Below are 16,957 nucleotides of genomic sequence, written 5' to 3'. Positions count from 1 at the left end.
AGGTGGACTCAGGCACGTTACAGAGGTGCATGGCAGGAGAATGATCATAAAGTACAACAAGGGACATTCTGACTGGATGTAAGGGCAGGGGTTGGGGAGGAATTACTGTGGGGGTAATGAAACACTGGATCAGACCTATCAGAAATTCTGCAATTTCTGTCCTTGGAAGTTTTCAAGTTCCAACTGGACAAAGTCCAAAGCAACTTAATCTATTTGTTTCAGTGCTGACCCTGCTTCAGGGAGGAGGTTGCTCCCAATGACCTTCCAACCTGAAGAATTCCTTAATTCTGGGAATTGATCCTCCAGTCTGACCATCATACGGTAACATGTAAGTTAACTGTAGTCAAATAAGCAGTCAGCAGTCAAAGGCCACACAATGGCTGATTATTTGAATAAACTGATGCTATAGTTATTCCTTTCCTGGTGTACAGCAATATTTAAAAACACTCAGTGGAACTGGATTTGTAATTCTTTTTTGGTAAACAAGGAAGTAAGATGCATTCATGCTCTTCTGGGTGTGTTGATTTTTGCAATGCAAACAAAAATGTGTACATGTATCACTAAAGTAAGCAACTGTGAATCTGATTTTGGCCAGGAAGCATAAAATGAGAATAAAATACTTATTTTGCTGTTTTGCCACTTATTTATGCAAAATGGAGAGCTGAGTATAATCTCCCTGCTTGAAAGACTACAATTACAGTTTAGGATCCCAAAGAAGGAGTTTTACTGTTGCTTTGTTCAACAAAGTATGCCTTCTGGGATTACCCTTTGTAATTGGGAATGAATTTTGTTTAACTTCTTCATTTGGAAATTTTTTTGCTTGACTAGTAACAAGACTCCTAGGTCACTAAGCAATAGTGTTCTGCCCTAATTGCCTTCAACTTATTTATGTTTCTAAGTTAGACCCTGCGTAGTAATTTTTTCCAAATTATTTAAAGTTGATATCCAGCTGTCCTTAAAAACAGAATAATTTACAGAATGATTATTTGTAAAAATTGCATTTGAAAATATTACTTAATGTAACAACCTTAAGGTTTTTCTTAACAAGAATGAATTGGCACCAAAGGACATGATTTTTTTTTCCCTCATCTTATCTGTCTCCCCTCCACACAAACAAATTTGTTCTCTTTTTACATTAACTAAGAATACAGTCAAGTGGCAATTTGAGAAAATACCGCCTCAAGTTCCCAACTCTGCCTACCTCATAGACAAAAATAAATGTGTAACTAGAATGTGATGTATAATACATGCAGTCCAGACAGTAGAAACCTGTCCAGGTTTCTCCAAATCTGCGAGAAGCAGTAGAAGAAAAAGAAACCCAGATGACTCTGTGTTACTGAATCCATGATGCTTATTTAGGCAAAGGCATGTTTGGTGATAATATTATCTCCTGGTGTTATTAATACTACTGTCATTAGCAATGTGTATCCGGTGATTTATGAATGCACAGATCCTGCATCAGAGGCATCTTTCATGACCATGGAACAAAGATTGATGCTACCTCCAAAACAAATTTGCATGTTTCTTTCAAGTAGTTTGGGAGGAGGAAGAGAGCAATGTTTTTTACTTGCATATCAGTTTCAACTTTTTTGGATTTTCTCCTATTTTAAGGTCACTGCCTTTATGTTATAAGAAAATAGGGTTTTCTCCAGATACTTCCTAGCTCTCAATTTCTTTTGAACTACCCTCCTGAACGATACTTAATGTACTGTTCTCCCACTCTTATCTTCACACTTCCTTATATGCTGTTCCTTATGCTTAGAAATCCTTATTCTCCATGGCAAATATCCACCCAATCCACATTCGCATTCTTCCTTTAAACTGCATTTCCTTAAAGTCTATCAAAACGAATCTGAAAGTTAAGAGAAGTGTCAGTTCTGCCTTGAGATCTGACAGTCTTCTGATCATCAGATTTGCTACTGTAGGCTGAATTCTTTAACTTGTGCATAATAATTAATAAATCAGGGCCCAATTTGTCCTTAATATATCACATGTACTATCTTTTTCACCAAATACACACACACACACACACACACACACACACACACACACACACACACACACACACACACACACACACACACACACACACACACACACACACACACACACACACATATATAAAAGTACTCCAAAGTTCAGCTCAGCTGGTTTCCTAGCAGCAATCTGGCTGGGCTTTGCTGCTTGTTGTCTTGTTCTTGTCTTTCTAGGTGAAAGCCCACTGATGGAATAAAACAAAAGAGGTAGTAAGAAGTAGGACAAGGTAAAATATCTATGAATTGTAGAGTGGTATGATTTTTTCACATTGTGGGGGGTTTTGGGGGAGGGTGGGTTTTTGGGTGCTGGTTTTCTGGGGTTTTTTACACAAAACAAGGGAAAGAATTATTGAAATAATAAAAGCAAGTTTGTTTAAGAGTGATTAATTGTAATTTAAAATGCATGAGGCATATCTAAAAACTTCTGGGTGGTAAGATCTGCTAGGCAGTTAGACTATTTCATGACCAAGTCTGACACCTGGCATGCCTGGTCACTTTGTTCTTCATGTATAGCAAAGTTTTGATATGTGGCTTTGGACGATATTTTCCTGTGAGGTAAAGGATCTACTGTAATTAAAATTTTAAATCTTTAACTGGTTCATTGTTGGATGGTTTTCTCTATGCAAGGATTTGAGCATAAACCCTTAGAAAGCTCAGTGAAATATATAGGTGGCTTTCACTATTATGTGAAAGCATACGGCTTCATATTCACTTCAATTTCTTCTACTTTGAATGAGGAAGATTCCATGCCTTTGGCTAAGAAATATGTACAAGTACTAGGGGAGCAATAAAAGAACAAAACAAAACATGTAGATGGGGGGACAGGGAAAGAGATACATGAATTGTTTTCTTTTCTGCTGTAGAGTTCTTGGCTATGTTAGTTCTCTAAGTTCTCTACTTCGGAGAGAATGCCTTAAGTGACCCTGGAAACAGCTGCCAGTTAAACTAAATTAACTGCAGGTCATGCTGAATGCAAGCCACTGGATGAGGGGGAACAGATGGGTAAAAGCTTTTAGGTCTGGAATCCCTGAGGAAGTGCCACCTCCCTTCGGTCCTTTTGTCACAGCCATGCTGTTGTCTCCAGCACGGGATGTGGGGAGTGCCAGGTTCTTGCAATGGTATGACTGGGGAGAAGCCTCTGCTCTAAGAAGCTTGCACATCTGTCCTTTCCCATAACTCCCTTTGGCTGTCCTTTCTATATGAGAGCTAGGTCCAGTATCTTAGGCACAAACTTAACCAGATAAAAGTATGTTACTGGAGTTTTGTCTTAAGCTGATTAGTTCAAAGAAAACCCCAGAATGGATAAAGACTACAAATGAATCAGAACATATTTTTTGTGAGTTTGTATAAAATTCTTAAAACCATTTGTTTTCGCAGGGAGGTAATGCTACTTATAACTTTATTTCCTTAAACTCTTCTAATGCTAAATAAAAACAAAAAATGAAAACAAAGACTTTGCGTCCAAAAAAGCATAATTAATAAAAGTTTGATTAATACAATATTGATTCCTAATTGCCACTTAAAAAAGTGGAATCAGGAAACTTTCGGGCTGCCTAAAATGGTTTTTTGTTCTTTTTAATCAGGGTTTGGAGACATAACCAAACCAAATGCCTTGTTGTAGGAGTTGTTCTTGTTTGTAATGGACCGGCATCACCTCTCACCCCCAAACTTTTTTTGTCTCAGCAAAGTGTCATAACTAGCCATTACGATAGACACTCTCTTGAGTGCTTCCAATCAGATCAGGCTGGACATGCATCAAAAGGACATTTTACTTTCTGCCTTACCTACCTTTTCCTTTCTCTCATTCAAGCAGATGATTGAAAACCATCAGGTTTTATGTGGTCCTGAGCTATGAGGAAGCAGAAGAAGAGATTCTTTCCTGTCTTTGCTTCCCTTGCTCTAGGTGTGCCTGCTCAAGCAGAGGGGTTGGACAAGATGATCTCCAGAGGTCCCTTCCAACCCCTACCATTCTGTGATTCTGTCATGCTGCTCTGTAAAGCAAGTGCTATATGGGTAGCTTGTAGTCCTCAGGAAGACTGTACCCACTGAGTTTGAGAGACAGAAGGTTTTTAGAAGCTGGGGGACATTTGCTGTGTTGTTCTTATGCTTTCATTAGTTTCTTCCCTTAAAATATTTTTGTGACAGAATATTAAAATTTATCCCTTGTCTCTGAGGTTGCAACCTGGAAGTGCTCTGATTGTCAAGAAGTATTATTTGAGTTGCTCAGGAATTAATCTCAATACTTCTCAGAATTAAAACAGATGCTTTGAATTCATGTACTGGTTGCATACACTTTGCACACCCCAGTGGTATTGTTTTGTGTCTTACAAACAGAAACACCACTTTGTCTTCCAGAGCTTACCTTTTATAGTTGTATGGATATTAATGTGGGTAAAACTCAGATCGTTACTGGTATCACAGAGGTGCCTTATATTAGTCCTGGGGCTATGACTGTGTTTTGGTAAACTGACAGAAGCAGTATCTCAATATCTTGCAAACTTAAGTATTCAGTATGTGAAACCACTCTTGTCATAGAAATTAGGTGCAGTATGAAACAGTAATTTTTCTTCCATGTTGCAGACAATAAAGAGTCTTACAATTCCCATGTAGCATCTCTTGTCACATAGGGTAAGAATGTAAATGAGTCAGCTTTAGTTGTGGGTTTGTTTTTTTTTTCTTTTCCAGTGAATGTTTATATAAACAAAAATTTTGAAGTCCTAGTACAAAGTATTAAAGGCTTTCTATTAAGATATTCTAGATCTGGTTTTATAGGTTTTGTTGTGTTGTTGTTTTTTTAAAAAGTTTTTGAGATAACTAATGTATGTCAACAAACTTTGTCTATCTTAAATACTGTAACCATGTATTGTGTTTGAAAACTTATTCAGTGGTGCAAACGTAAGAAAAACACCGTTTTGCTCACACTTGTTTTGAATGAAATAAGTTTAGTGGTTTTAAAGTACTAATTCAAAATGCTACCTGAATTCTGTACACTTTTCCAGCTGTACCAAAGGAGTGCAGAAATATACCTTTCTAATGTGGTAATGTTTTACAACCACTTTCTAGGACAACAAAGAACAGAGTTACAAAAAGCAGCTCAGAATTGTGCAGTTCAGCTGTGTTCACGAGTATCATTTGTCAACAATGGGAGTTGCAGAGTTGCTTGACTTGACTGCAGGCAGTATGAGGTCAAGAAATATTAATAAAGTGCTTTCTTAAATCTTTATTTCTACTTTTTTATATATCCTTGTTGTGATGTGACAGAGCATTTGAGGTCAATTGCCAAGCTGTCAGTGGAGATGGAGTAAAGCACCTTTATCTAAGCTTTCACTAACACGACACTCAGCTGTGACTCAGAGAGGGTAAGTTAACTGATTATACTTAGCTTTCTCTACTATGGTAAAATGAGTTGCAGAGGGAGCACACTGAAAGCCAAGGGCCTCTAAATACTTTTCCCTTTTATGGAATAGAGCTCCCAGATCACCATTTCCTGGAGATTGTACTCTAAATCTACACAGTGGTAAAAGAAAGTTCTCTGCATTCACTGATCTATATCTGACTACAAATTTGAGCTCAGGGGATAATTTTTTTCCTAATTATTTTAAGCAGTAAGTTTACAATAACAGACCAAAACATTAAAAAGCACTCAATCCTCTCTTCTTTCTTTTTTTTACTTTTTTTTGTCTTTGCATTGTCTGATCTTAGTGTGGGAATAAGCAGAATCTGGTGAATAGGATAGGTAGTTTGGTTTGATTTAGGTTTTTTTGAACTCACTTTGTAGGTGCAAAAGGCTTATGCAGACTAAGATTGTAGATCTTTGCCCACATCCACTCTTGTGACATATTGGTTAATCTCTACAAGTATTTAATTTTAAAAGGTAATTTTGAAGCCCTTGCAATTTCTAAAAAACTGGATTTTGGGGGAGGGGAGTGTCATTTACTCTGATAAATCACTACAATAATCTCATTACATCCTTTGGTAGGTTAGAGGTAGTCCAGACCTAACGAAAGAAATAACAGAATCGTGAAATTGTCTTAGTGCCTAGGATGCTAACATGTGCTTATGCACCTTGACTGTTTCTAAAGGGCAGATGTATTTTTTTATCTATCCTTTCAGTGTCTTCAGGGACAATAATTACAGTTGTTTCAGTTGGTATCTCGCTGTATTGCACGTATTGTTAACATATCATTGACTTCTTTGACTGAAACATGTTTATGCTTGTGGAAAGGAGATAAAGCTGGCAAAGCTAATGGCAGTACGTTTCAAAAGGCTGTTTCGCTGGTGGATGAGTTAGGCAGAGAACTAGGATAGGCATGCTCTTTGCACTTTGGCTCAGGGTTCAGTGAGGCTGTAGTCTGTTTTTGTAGATAGAGGTGTGAATTTCTGAAGGTTCCAAGGCTGTACTCCTCCCTAATGCTCTACTGAAGAAGAAAAAACATACCTTCCAGGGAAATAAATTTTCCAAGGGCATTTCTTTCTTTTTTTTTTCCTGCATCTGTGAGATGCAGATAATGTCCTTGAATTTTTGTTAGTGTTCTCATGAAGCCTCCTTTTTCTATATGTTTTGACTCTCACTGACATTTACTGGGGCTATTTTTATTGCCCGATCAAATAGGCATAAGGTCGCTTCAGCCATGATGAAAGAATAATATTTATTCACGAGTATCTTAAGGTTCCATCATTTCTAAACCTTTGCCTTTCCTACTAGTATCAGAAGGCAGTAATTGATTCAAAAAATGGCAGAACTCCTTGCACAGCGTGGAGCAAGAAGGTGGCTCCATTGGCTATATCCATTTGCATTTACAAGATGTGATGTTTGTGCTGGCTAAGCCTCATAAAGTTTTTACAGAATCTGGACTACTGATTTTAAGAACACTGCACAGGTTAAAAATAAATTTTTAGATTGAAAAAATAATCATTTGGAAGTTCTAAATCATATAGCTTATGAATTGAACTATGTCCTTGTATATTATGTTTAAACACCAATAAGTAGTAGCACTTACTTTGCCGCCTTAGAGGCCTGCGGCAGTGCAGCCAAGGTGTACAAAGACTGCATTTGTTTTAAGAAGCCTCAGAATATGAATAATTATATGCAAGCTTTTGTTGCTCCAATAGAGTCCTCAGTACTGGGGTTTTCTAGAGAGATGTTATGAAAAAATGGAAAGTCAGAAGAAGACAATGACTTGGAGCTCTTTTCTGTTTGCAAGATAGCTCTGTAAGGAAGTCAGACTAAGGTACTAATTGTGTCACAGATGGACTGAACTCAGTCCACTCCAAATCTGGGGGTTGTTAAGGTGGCATAAATTCATCTTTCTACCCTCCATTCTCCCTTGGCTGTACTTTCTGTGCTGCTTCTATAAGACAACACAGCTCGGGATTTGTCTCTTTCTATTCTTAGACAAGCCTGCTGATTTTTTCTCCTTCTGGAATTTTTTTTGCTTTTTAAATCTGAAAAATGAACTGAAACTTGATGTGCTCAAAAGCTCACTCTTGTTTCAACATGGCTTGCATTACTTTAAGTGTAGTATGTACTAGGAACTCAGCTGAGACAGGGAAAAAACGACTTTGATGCAATAGCTTATGCAACTCCACATAGAACTGCAAATACACTTTGGGCATCATTTGAAACACTCCTGATTTTTCAGGCCCAGCATTCTGTTGAGCTGAGCCTATCAGAACCACTATAAATTCATAAGACAAACACTAAAAGGGATTAGGTAAACAGTGAAATTTATATCTTCTCTTTTTTGTTTTTGTTTGAATTTGAGTTCTTGCAAACTCAGACATTGCGTAGGAAGCCAGGATTTTGTTACAGAGATGAAAAGCAAGTCCATGTCACTGTTTTTAGTTACCTCGCTTCTATCTCATCTCCATGTGTTGTTAATAGTTGGTGACTGTTGTTTGATAAAAAAATACTTAACTGTTGAAACACACAGATGTTTAATGCTACTGCTGTCTGCCTAATCTCTGTGGGTTTATGGAAATATATGTAATCATAAATGTCTGTTTTCCATCGTATCAGGGACTTAAAGTATTTTGCCTTAATAAATATTTTGAAATCATTTTCTTCATAGAAAGCTTCTTCTACTCTTATTTGAAGTCAGAGGTAGGTAAAATCATGATACAAATGTGAGCTTCCACTTCTTACAGTAGAGCTAGAAATTCACCCATAACAGGTTCATCATGTCTACAAAAGCTTGAAACGTGCTGTCCCTACAGCATATATTGCTCTGGAAAAAATAATGCTCACTGTTAAAAAAAAAAAAAAAGTCTTGGTCTTCATAATGAAGTCATATATGCTGTGCCTTTTCTAATGTCTTTATCAAAGAATTCCAATTAAATAATTATTTTTTTATGAACACTAATACTTGTATAGAGATAATTTTTACAATCTATTAGTTCTCCGCTAAATCTCATGTGAGCTGGCCTTGTATTCCTCTTCTAGAAAAAGAGAAATGTAAGTTCCTAATGTAATGTGAAATAATCTAATAAAAGGATGGGCCTTAGGTGCTTCTGTAGTCTAAAGTTTTCACATGTTCTGTAGGTTTTACGACACAGAATTTTTTCCATGAAAGCTGAAGTGAGGAACTTGTCACTACTGAGGCTGCTTCAGTATTTCCTGTGAATGGTTTTGTGTCTCTTTTTTTTCTTTTTACTTTTTTTGATCACCACGACTATTTTGACAAATTTAATTGTCAGACTCAATAAACTGGAATGTTCCTGAATACCATTGTTTGCCCTTCCCTGAAATGGAAGGGAAAACTCTAGAAGGCTAATTTACAATGCTCAGAAGTGTCTTGAACTTCAAATCATCTCCTCATCTCAACCTCTTTGTTCTACCCACGTTGATTTCCAGTAGAGTAAAAGAATTGAGATGAGACTAGTAATTTGGGTTTGGAAGAAGATAATGTGTTTTGGAGGCTGAACCCATGATTGTTGGGGTATATTTATCTCCTTGGTGCACCCTATCGAAGTTGTTATGTTATTGTTTGAGTGTACAGCTCCTTTCTACACATACCTGTGAATTAACTGTAAAAGCAATGTAGTTAGCTCTTATGTAGTCTAAACAGAAGCTGTGTACAAGATTGTCTCCGATAAATGCATTGTCTGTCATCTGTAGGCACCACCGAGGAGTCGAATGATTTATTTCTGAGGACTGTTCCTTAACTATCCGGTAGGTGTCATAGTAAGTCTTCTAATACATACACGGTAGCTATAAGGATTAGTACTTAACATTTCTAACCTTCAGACTACTGTACAGGCTTTAATGCTAATAATATCCTTGTGAAGGCAGTAGCTCCTGTTAACACTAATAACAAGAACTTTCTTAGCTAATAGGCAGTGATTTTTTTCTTTTTTTTTTTTTTTTTCATTTGGGCATTTCTGCTATTTTGCTTCAGAAGTGTCTTGCACAGTGTTGTCTTGTGCAGATGTACACCAAGTCTTTGCACAATTCACCTAGGCCTTGCTTTTGCTCAAAGGAAGAGCATCTGGGTTTCCAGTTTTACTCCTTTCTTTGACATCTGAGGTCATACTCTGTAGCATTAGGACTTTGCTGGTTACTAAAAGGAGTATCATGGATATCCAGGATGCTGCTTCCTTCTTAGAGGATTTTTAGAGAAGATAGTTTGGTCACAGCCAAAACAGTCATAGTCATGAAAAACAAAATCTGTCAAATGGAGGGAAGAAGTGGAAATAGCAACAAGAATGGAAGATTGTCTGTTTTGAATGCATTTACAAAGTTATACTTGACCTTGAAAGCTTTAGTTAAAAACACAAGATAGCCTTTTTCATTTTAAACCTTAATACTGTTTGTTATTGTAAAGTGATTGCAGTGTTAGAGCATAGAGTTTTAAAAGGATTTGATTTGTATTTTTGGTATCTAACACAGCCTGCAGATCAAAAGGCCTCTCAGCGCTTATGACTTCAGGCTAACTTGAAACAGATATTCTCAGCAGTGCATGGTCCTGTTAGTCCACATTGCAGTTCCACGTGCTTCACACTGTCCACGATGCCAACCTTACCTGAAGACAAGGGACAATCAAAAGAGGCGCAGCACAACAGCTCTCCTCCAGCCAAAGTAAGCACTCTTACAAAGGTGTTTTCTGACACTTGCTGGAAACCTGAGGCTGAAACCTGTTTGTGTATATTTAGGAGTTTATAAAATAAAATATAATCATTACTATGTATTAGTGTGTTTTGATTAATTGATGAAGCTATGAATGATCTTTCAGTTTATATTCTTAGAATTCTTCAAATACTTTTATAGATTAAGGAATGAGAACTGAAGTTGCTCAAGCACTTGTTTATCAGTTTTATCTGGAGGCTTATATGTCCGTCTGTTCTGAACCATTTATATCAAAGCTATCCAAAAATGTCCCTTGTGATGTTATTACAGAAAATTTTAACCTTTGAGAAAATAACTTAGGCTTGTACTTCAGAGTAATCTTTAAACATCTAGTGTTGCCTTTACAGACATAGAAGATGCTATTCAATTCATGTGTGTGTAAAAGATGGAAATCTGCTTTTTGGTTTGTAGTTTTTTTCAGTTCAGCCATAGCTGAACATATACTGAAACTATACAGAGAGCAGGTGGGTGCTCTCCAGGCATATTAATCATTTTGCTACTCAAATTTGTGGCATCTACATGGGTTTTACATGTTTTATTTGCAGATAAATTTAAAAAATCAATGTGAGATTATACTTTTCCCTTTTAAATAACTTATACCACTGAGAAAAAGTGTGTTTATGTTCTAATAAAGTGGGAAGGTTTTTTTAATTGTTAGCTTAGCTGAAGTCAAGAGCTTTACTGTGATTACAAAAGGACAGGTTATTCAGACCATCCTGTTTTATGCAAACTGGTGTAAAGAAAGAGACGATTTATAGTCTGGCACATCCTCAGTTAAAAATGTATCATTGTCACTGAATTTGAGGACACCGTATTCTACACTTTAGGTGAAAACATCCGCTACTTTAACATTGTTGGAAAATATTGTCAGCAGTGAGCCCTATGCTGATTTGTCATGCATTCCATCTAAATTGCACATTGTGCTGAGTGTCAGTTTCCTGGCTTAAGATAAACACCCCAAATGGATGCAAGTTCATCAAACTATTAGCTGAGAATATATATTAGGTCAAGAAGATTTTTTTTTTTAACTCACCCATTTGAAGAGTATTTTAGTACAAAAGACTTGCTGGGTAAAACATACCCAAAGAGGAAAAAATATTAAAAGCTAGTAGACATCAATGAATCTAACCCCAAGTGTGCTTGTCAAATGGGAGTAATGAAGAATTACAATCACCTAATCTAAAAGAAAAACATTCTTTAAATACTTTTATAATATATTTTACAGGCCATTTAGAGGTGAGTCTTAAATGAACTATGATAATGTGATACCTCATTAATTAGTTAACTGCAAAACACTTCATTTTATATAAATTGTTATTTTTAGGCACAAAATAACACTGGAAGAATTTTAACCACCAAACTCCTCATGAGCCTACTTAAGGATTGCAAGTAGCCAATGTTGTGAGAATTTCATCTTGTTCATACCTGTTACCATTCTTGTGTCTTGCTGTAGTCCAAGTTCTACCACATAACTTTGTAATAAATGAAGTAGCTTATTGCTGTGAGATAAGGACTTGCAAGCAAGGAGGAGGGGATCAGGAGGAACTAACAACTGGTGGACTTTTTTTCTGCCATTGATCAAAACTTCCCAAGTCTGCAATCTCATCTCATCTAAAGTTCTGCCTGGTGTCTAACAGTTTCCTCATTCTGTTTCAGGAGAGGTTTCCCCATCTTTTCCCTGCATGCACAAGTGCACACATTCACAAAACAGCTCTGAGAAAAAGAAAATGAACCTTACATCACATGTAGATTATTGCTTATTTCAAGTATTTTTTGCATGATGGGAAGACCTGGGTTATTTCTCAAATTTATTTAGAGAAAACAGATACGGTTTTCCATTTCAGTATTTCTTCCAGCAGCTTATGTTCATCATTCTGACTAACTCTAAACAACATTCATCAAAGTATTCATTAGGTCTGTGTTCCTGAGGGAAGCAGATATGAAATTCCCATTACCACGGTGTCAGGGCAGTTAGCCTAATTCAAAGTATTTCAGCCCCTTTTTTGAAATGTTGTCTGAATTAAGAGTATGTAGTTGAACTCTTAGTTTGTGTGCTGTCTTGTTACAGTACGTACCGAACATTCTAGAAGTGTTTTATACAGAATAATTTTTTCTTACCATAAATCATAGAACTTCATAGTCAGATGTCATTTTAAATAATTTCCATATTTTAATTAGATTTATTTCATATGGAATAATATACTATTATAATATGCTTTTACTGGTACCCTTAAAAACTGATTTTAGGATTTCAGTATTAAAAAATGTGATTTCCATACATGTAATGTGTATCTTCAGCAAAGAAAATTAGATCCTTACCACTTGTGTTAAGATTTATAGTGGCCTATAAATCTCCCTACACTTTTCAGGGTTGGTTGTCAGCTGTCATCTTCCGCACTTTTTAAATCAAAAATCCCTATTTCTATTTCCAGCTTTCTCCTCTCTTTGTATCCTGAACACTATTTTACCAGCACTTCTGACTCTTGAGGAAAAGTCTGTTTCAGATGTTCATAATACTTCTCACACACTGATTATTCCATCATTCAAGATTCTGCATTTCTTTTTTTAATTATTATTCCTATTTAGATTTGTATTGTACTTTTATCAAATCACTGCATGTTATCTGTTTTGTTCTGAATATGTCCTGTGTTTATTTTCTTCTCCTGGCTGTTTCAACTAGATGCAGTTACAATTGAATTTCATTACTTTACTTGTTAAGCCCCAAGCTCAGCACTTTACTTAAACGTCTAAAATTAAGCTTTATTTAAAACCCAATCTCAGTCAAAAGACTGCTTTCTGAGATGCATAAATTGTGTGAGGCCTTCCACGTAAGTGTCTGTTTCAGGCCAAATTTGTTCTGAAACTCAGTCCAGACCTTTAATTAATTTCTAAGAATATGGCCAGGCAGCAGAGGATTTCTTTCCCCCCCCCCCAATGCTTTAAAGAATTCAGGTGGTATATAGTTAAGCTTTATCATCTGACTGTCCTGGCAGGGTAGCTCTTTTAGCAATTTCCTTCCCACCCCCATTAATGTTCAAATCCCTCCAAGTTTGGGTGGATTATAAAACCTCTAAGAACTTATTTTCTTTATGCTTAGCGAGGGCTCGGTAAAGCTTAACAGCCAGAATGTCTGCAGATCCTCTCCACCCTAAGTATCCCTGAGCCTCTTGGATCTTCTGTTATAGACCAAATTGCATGTGCCATCCTCTCAGCCCTGCACAAGCCTCCCTGCAAGACTAGATGGCACATGATCATCCTTGTAGAGCATGTGGATCAATTTCCACCTGAGCCATAGAGGTTGAGTCAGTTTTACCCTACATTTTTTATGGGAGGAGGGCTTGGGACAAAAAGGAAGCAAAGACCTGGTAGCAGGCAGTCACTATAACTAGGAGATGAGAATAGCTGTTGCGAATAGTTGAAGAGCAGAGTTGTCTGGAAGCTAACACGGAGTGGGCAGTTACAGGCAGGCAATGGGAGGGTGATGGAAAACTTCTGTATCATCTTTGTGCAGATGTACAACTGTGAAAGAGCTTAAGCTTCCTGTTAAAGCTTCTCTTCCAAGATCTGCATATAAGCAGCCTGAATGCTCTTCAGAGTATAAAGATTTCTTTTGATTCAAGCCAGCTGGCCCTGCAAAAAGCTTCATGCTCTAGCTCTTCCTGCCCCTCTCCTATACAAACATACAATAGGAGGCATGAGTTTTCACCTGTATAGAAGCTGAACTGCTATAGCTGCTGACCAAGGTTAATGTATTCTACCTGAATTGAACAAGCCTCGGCTACAGCCTTTTTCATTTTCTTTTCTTTCTTCTTTTTAAAGAGCTGGTTTTAGAGTCCTAGAATGGGCTTGAGTGACTTTAAGGCTGATGTTACATCATTCAAAACCTTTTGCTCTTTGGCAGTCATGAGATTAGTATAAACAATGTGCATGTGTGCTCAGCTGCTTTGCCCTACAAGCAGGGCAGTCACCTGAATTTTTGTCATTGACTGTTAAACAAAATACATTGTTATTTAGTAGGAATTTCAAGACAACTACTAAAAATTGCTTTCAAATTATTATTATACAATGTCAGTTGTGCAATTGAATTACATAATATATCATGCTTTTACATTTTAACATTTCCAATATTTCAAGGATATTTTTCTTAAATCCTCATATTTTCTTGGTGTGTTTCCAATCCTGCTGTACTGTGACTGACAAAGTGAACTTAATTCTCATATGACATTCCTCAGTATGAGTATAGAAGTGTGGAGCTGCATGGGATGTATTTATTTTAGTTAAAAAAAAAAAAAAAGCTATTTACAACCGAATCAAGAATCCTAAATAAGATGCCCAAACCAAAGCATATTTTTTTTGCCTTTGACAGGAAGAAGGGTTGTGCTATATACTTTAATATTGTATCATTTTCAAAATGCTTCTGGAGTTCTTTGAACTGATCAGAAAACACATTAGTTTAACAAGAATAAAATGCGGTGCTGGGAGAGATGTCGAAAGGAATTCTATTTTATCTGATAGATATTATCAGTCATGTAACTGTTAGCTTTCTGGATGTATGTCATTCTGTTTCAATTTATATCTTTGGCTAGCTACTTGTTTATTGTAACAAACCGTATGATTACACTAATTTCTCCGCAGGACAGACTGAAATGATTATTCATTGATGGCTATTGTTTCAAATAATTGAAATTATTTCATTTGCTCTGTTCTAAAATGTTGACCTGTTAAACTGTGAGCTATTACATGCTTCATTCTGCAATTGCCTAAATTAGTGCTTTTATTACAGCTTTTTATTACAGGCCTATTTAATGAATATTACTAAAATAAATGTTATTCTGAATTCATTACACTTGTGTCAACCTCTAGTAGGTAAACATTCTTAAAAGCAGTAAGCAAAATTGACAGCAAATGCTATTACAGTAAAAGCAAAATTATGTTGATAACAGTTGAATGTAATTGGCTTTGTGCCATGGATAGCAAACATGCTCTTTCAGAAATTCAGAAGCATCAATTCCTAGAGAGGTGGTTGATGCCCCAAGCCTGTCGGTGTTTAAAAGGCTTTTGGACAATGCACTTCACAACATGCTTTAACTTTTGGTCAGCCCTGAATTGGTCAGGCAGCTGGGCTAGGTGGTCATTGTAGGTCTCTTCCAACTAAAAATATTCTATTCCATTCTATTACCTAATCAAATGCCAACTGAAGTAAAAAATTACTTATGAAACTTCAGGATCTAGTTTCAAGAAAAATTTAGACTCCAAATAACTAAATAAAATAAAATATTTGTACATACAGTGCCTAGCAGAAGCAATTAGGATTTGAGAATGTACAAATTATTCTATAAATTTTGCAGGTTGATTGATGGCAGTTCCCTGTCACTTTTGGGAATCTTTCCTTCCAGCTATAAATACTTACACCACTATGATATGTTCTACTTATCGCATGATTGTACTCTGAAATAAAAATTGCAACTTCTAACAGGTGCCTACACTTTCCCCTCTGCATGATTTAGTGAATCACTTTTTTCAACTTCTTGACTAGCTGTAAACACCAGATTGCTTATGTAGACATTCAACAGTACAGGGGCTGATATTTTTTGTTGGTTTTGTTTCTTTTTGTGAATCTGAATGTAGTACATGGGGTAGAACTAATAATTTTTTGGCTATCATATTGTCTCAGATTATATGAGAAATCCACAGTTCTTCATTCCAACTTGATGTACCTCCATTTGGGATATCTCACAGGAATTAGATTCCTTGTGTTCAGCTAGATGATTGGCATCACTGTGGTAGAAGGTGTGGGATTAAGTTCTTAAGACAAGTTCTCATATTTTTTAATAAGGGAAGCATACATTGGTATTCAGTGCCAGTTTCTTTTGTCACTTAAAAATTATATTGTATTTTATTAAATATTGCAGTTATATGTTTTAAAAGAAATTTTTTAATTAATGGGACGGAAAAACATGTAGATAACTAACAAGATAACCTTATAATTATTTTCTGGTTTTTTGGATAACATGTATACACTTAATGCTGCATTTATTCAAGCTTTCATTGCATGCTAGTACTGTTTGGTGGTTCTGTGTGCCTAATTTAGCCCTGTTATACATAGCTGCTTTTTGTTCTAGCCTTCAGCTCATGAGTTGACTAAGTGTTGTACAGGTACTTCAGAAGAGGAATGGTTTGTTGTGTGAAAAATCAGTTTGTCTACCATTTTAAAGCTTTCTTGTTTGTTTCATACTTACTGAATTTAGCTTATGTGCATTAAATATTTGTAAATAAAACAGATATTCCAGGTCTCTATCATGTCTTGTTAGTAATTTAAATATAGGCCTCTAATTCACATTTGTTTTATCAAATAAGAACTAATTCTCACTTAGTTCAGCCATTTTCTCTTTTAGCTAAATTGAGTAATACATATTATTTTCAACATAGAGTGTCAATATTCAGTGTTTTGAATTTCTGTTTAACTACATTTTTATATTTGTCACAAACCATTCAGGAGACTACTGTTGAAGGGACAACATGCAGTACACCTTCTATTGTTCTCCCAGAGAATGCTGTTACGTCAGATGTAGAAATTGATAAAAATCTGGTTAACAGGTACTATATAGTATGTTACCAATCTATGCATAAATTGTACAGTAATTCCAGGAGCTGTTTTTCTAAAATATTGCTTTGAAATATATATTGTATTAAAATATTATTGCTGTATCTCTATTTGTAATTTGATCATATTGTCTTTGCATTTTGATGATGATTATTTGGATGCAGGGAAGCAGGGGGTGGAGGGGGAACAGGG

At 36.1% G+C, this 16,957-nt stretch overlaps 1 protein-coding gene across 10 annotated transcripts in view; it reads left to right on the top strand.

Moving 5' to 3' along the window:
• The window catches only part of IRAG1 (inositol 1,4,5-triphosphate receptor associated 1), a 79,009-nt gene that overhangs the window by 24,288 nt on the left and 37,764 nt on the right, over positions 1-16,957 (top strand). For 5 of the 10 annotated variants that reach the window (XM_075094810.1, XM_075094813.1, XM_075094805.1 and 2 more), the window contains exons 2-6: positions 223-328; positions 5,298-5,395; positions 9,154-9,207; positions 9,925-10,113; positions 16,658-16,758. In XM_075094810.1, the coding sequence (XP_074950911.1) occupies positions 10,045-10,113; positions 16,658-16,758 (170 nt within the window). In that variant the 5' untranslated portion in view covers positions 223-328; positions 5,298-5,395; positions 9,154-9,207; positions 9,925-10,044. Of the gene's footprint in view, positions 1-222; positions 329-2,210; positions 2,264-5,297; positions 5,396-9,153; positions 9,208-9,924; positions 10,114-16,657; positions 16,759-16,957 lie in introns of those variants that run through there. The other 5 variants (XM_075094814.1, XM_075094806.1, XM_075094808.1 and 2 more) reach the window with 2 other exon arrangements.

This window comes from Phalacrocorax aristotelis, chromosome 5 (genome assembly GCF_949628215.1).
Source record: "Phalacrocorax aristotelis chromosome 5, bGulAri2.1, whole genome shotgun sequence".
NCBI classification, from domain to species: domain Eukaryota; kingdom Metazoa; phylum Chordata; class Aves; order Suliformes; family Phalacrocoracidae; genus Phalacrocorax; species Phalacrocorax aristotelis.
This window is presented reverse-complemented; position numbering and strand designations above follow the sequence as displayed.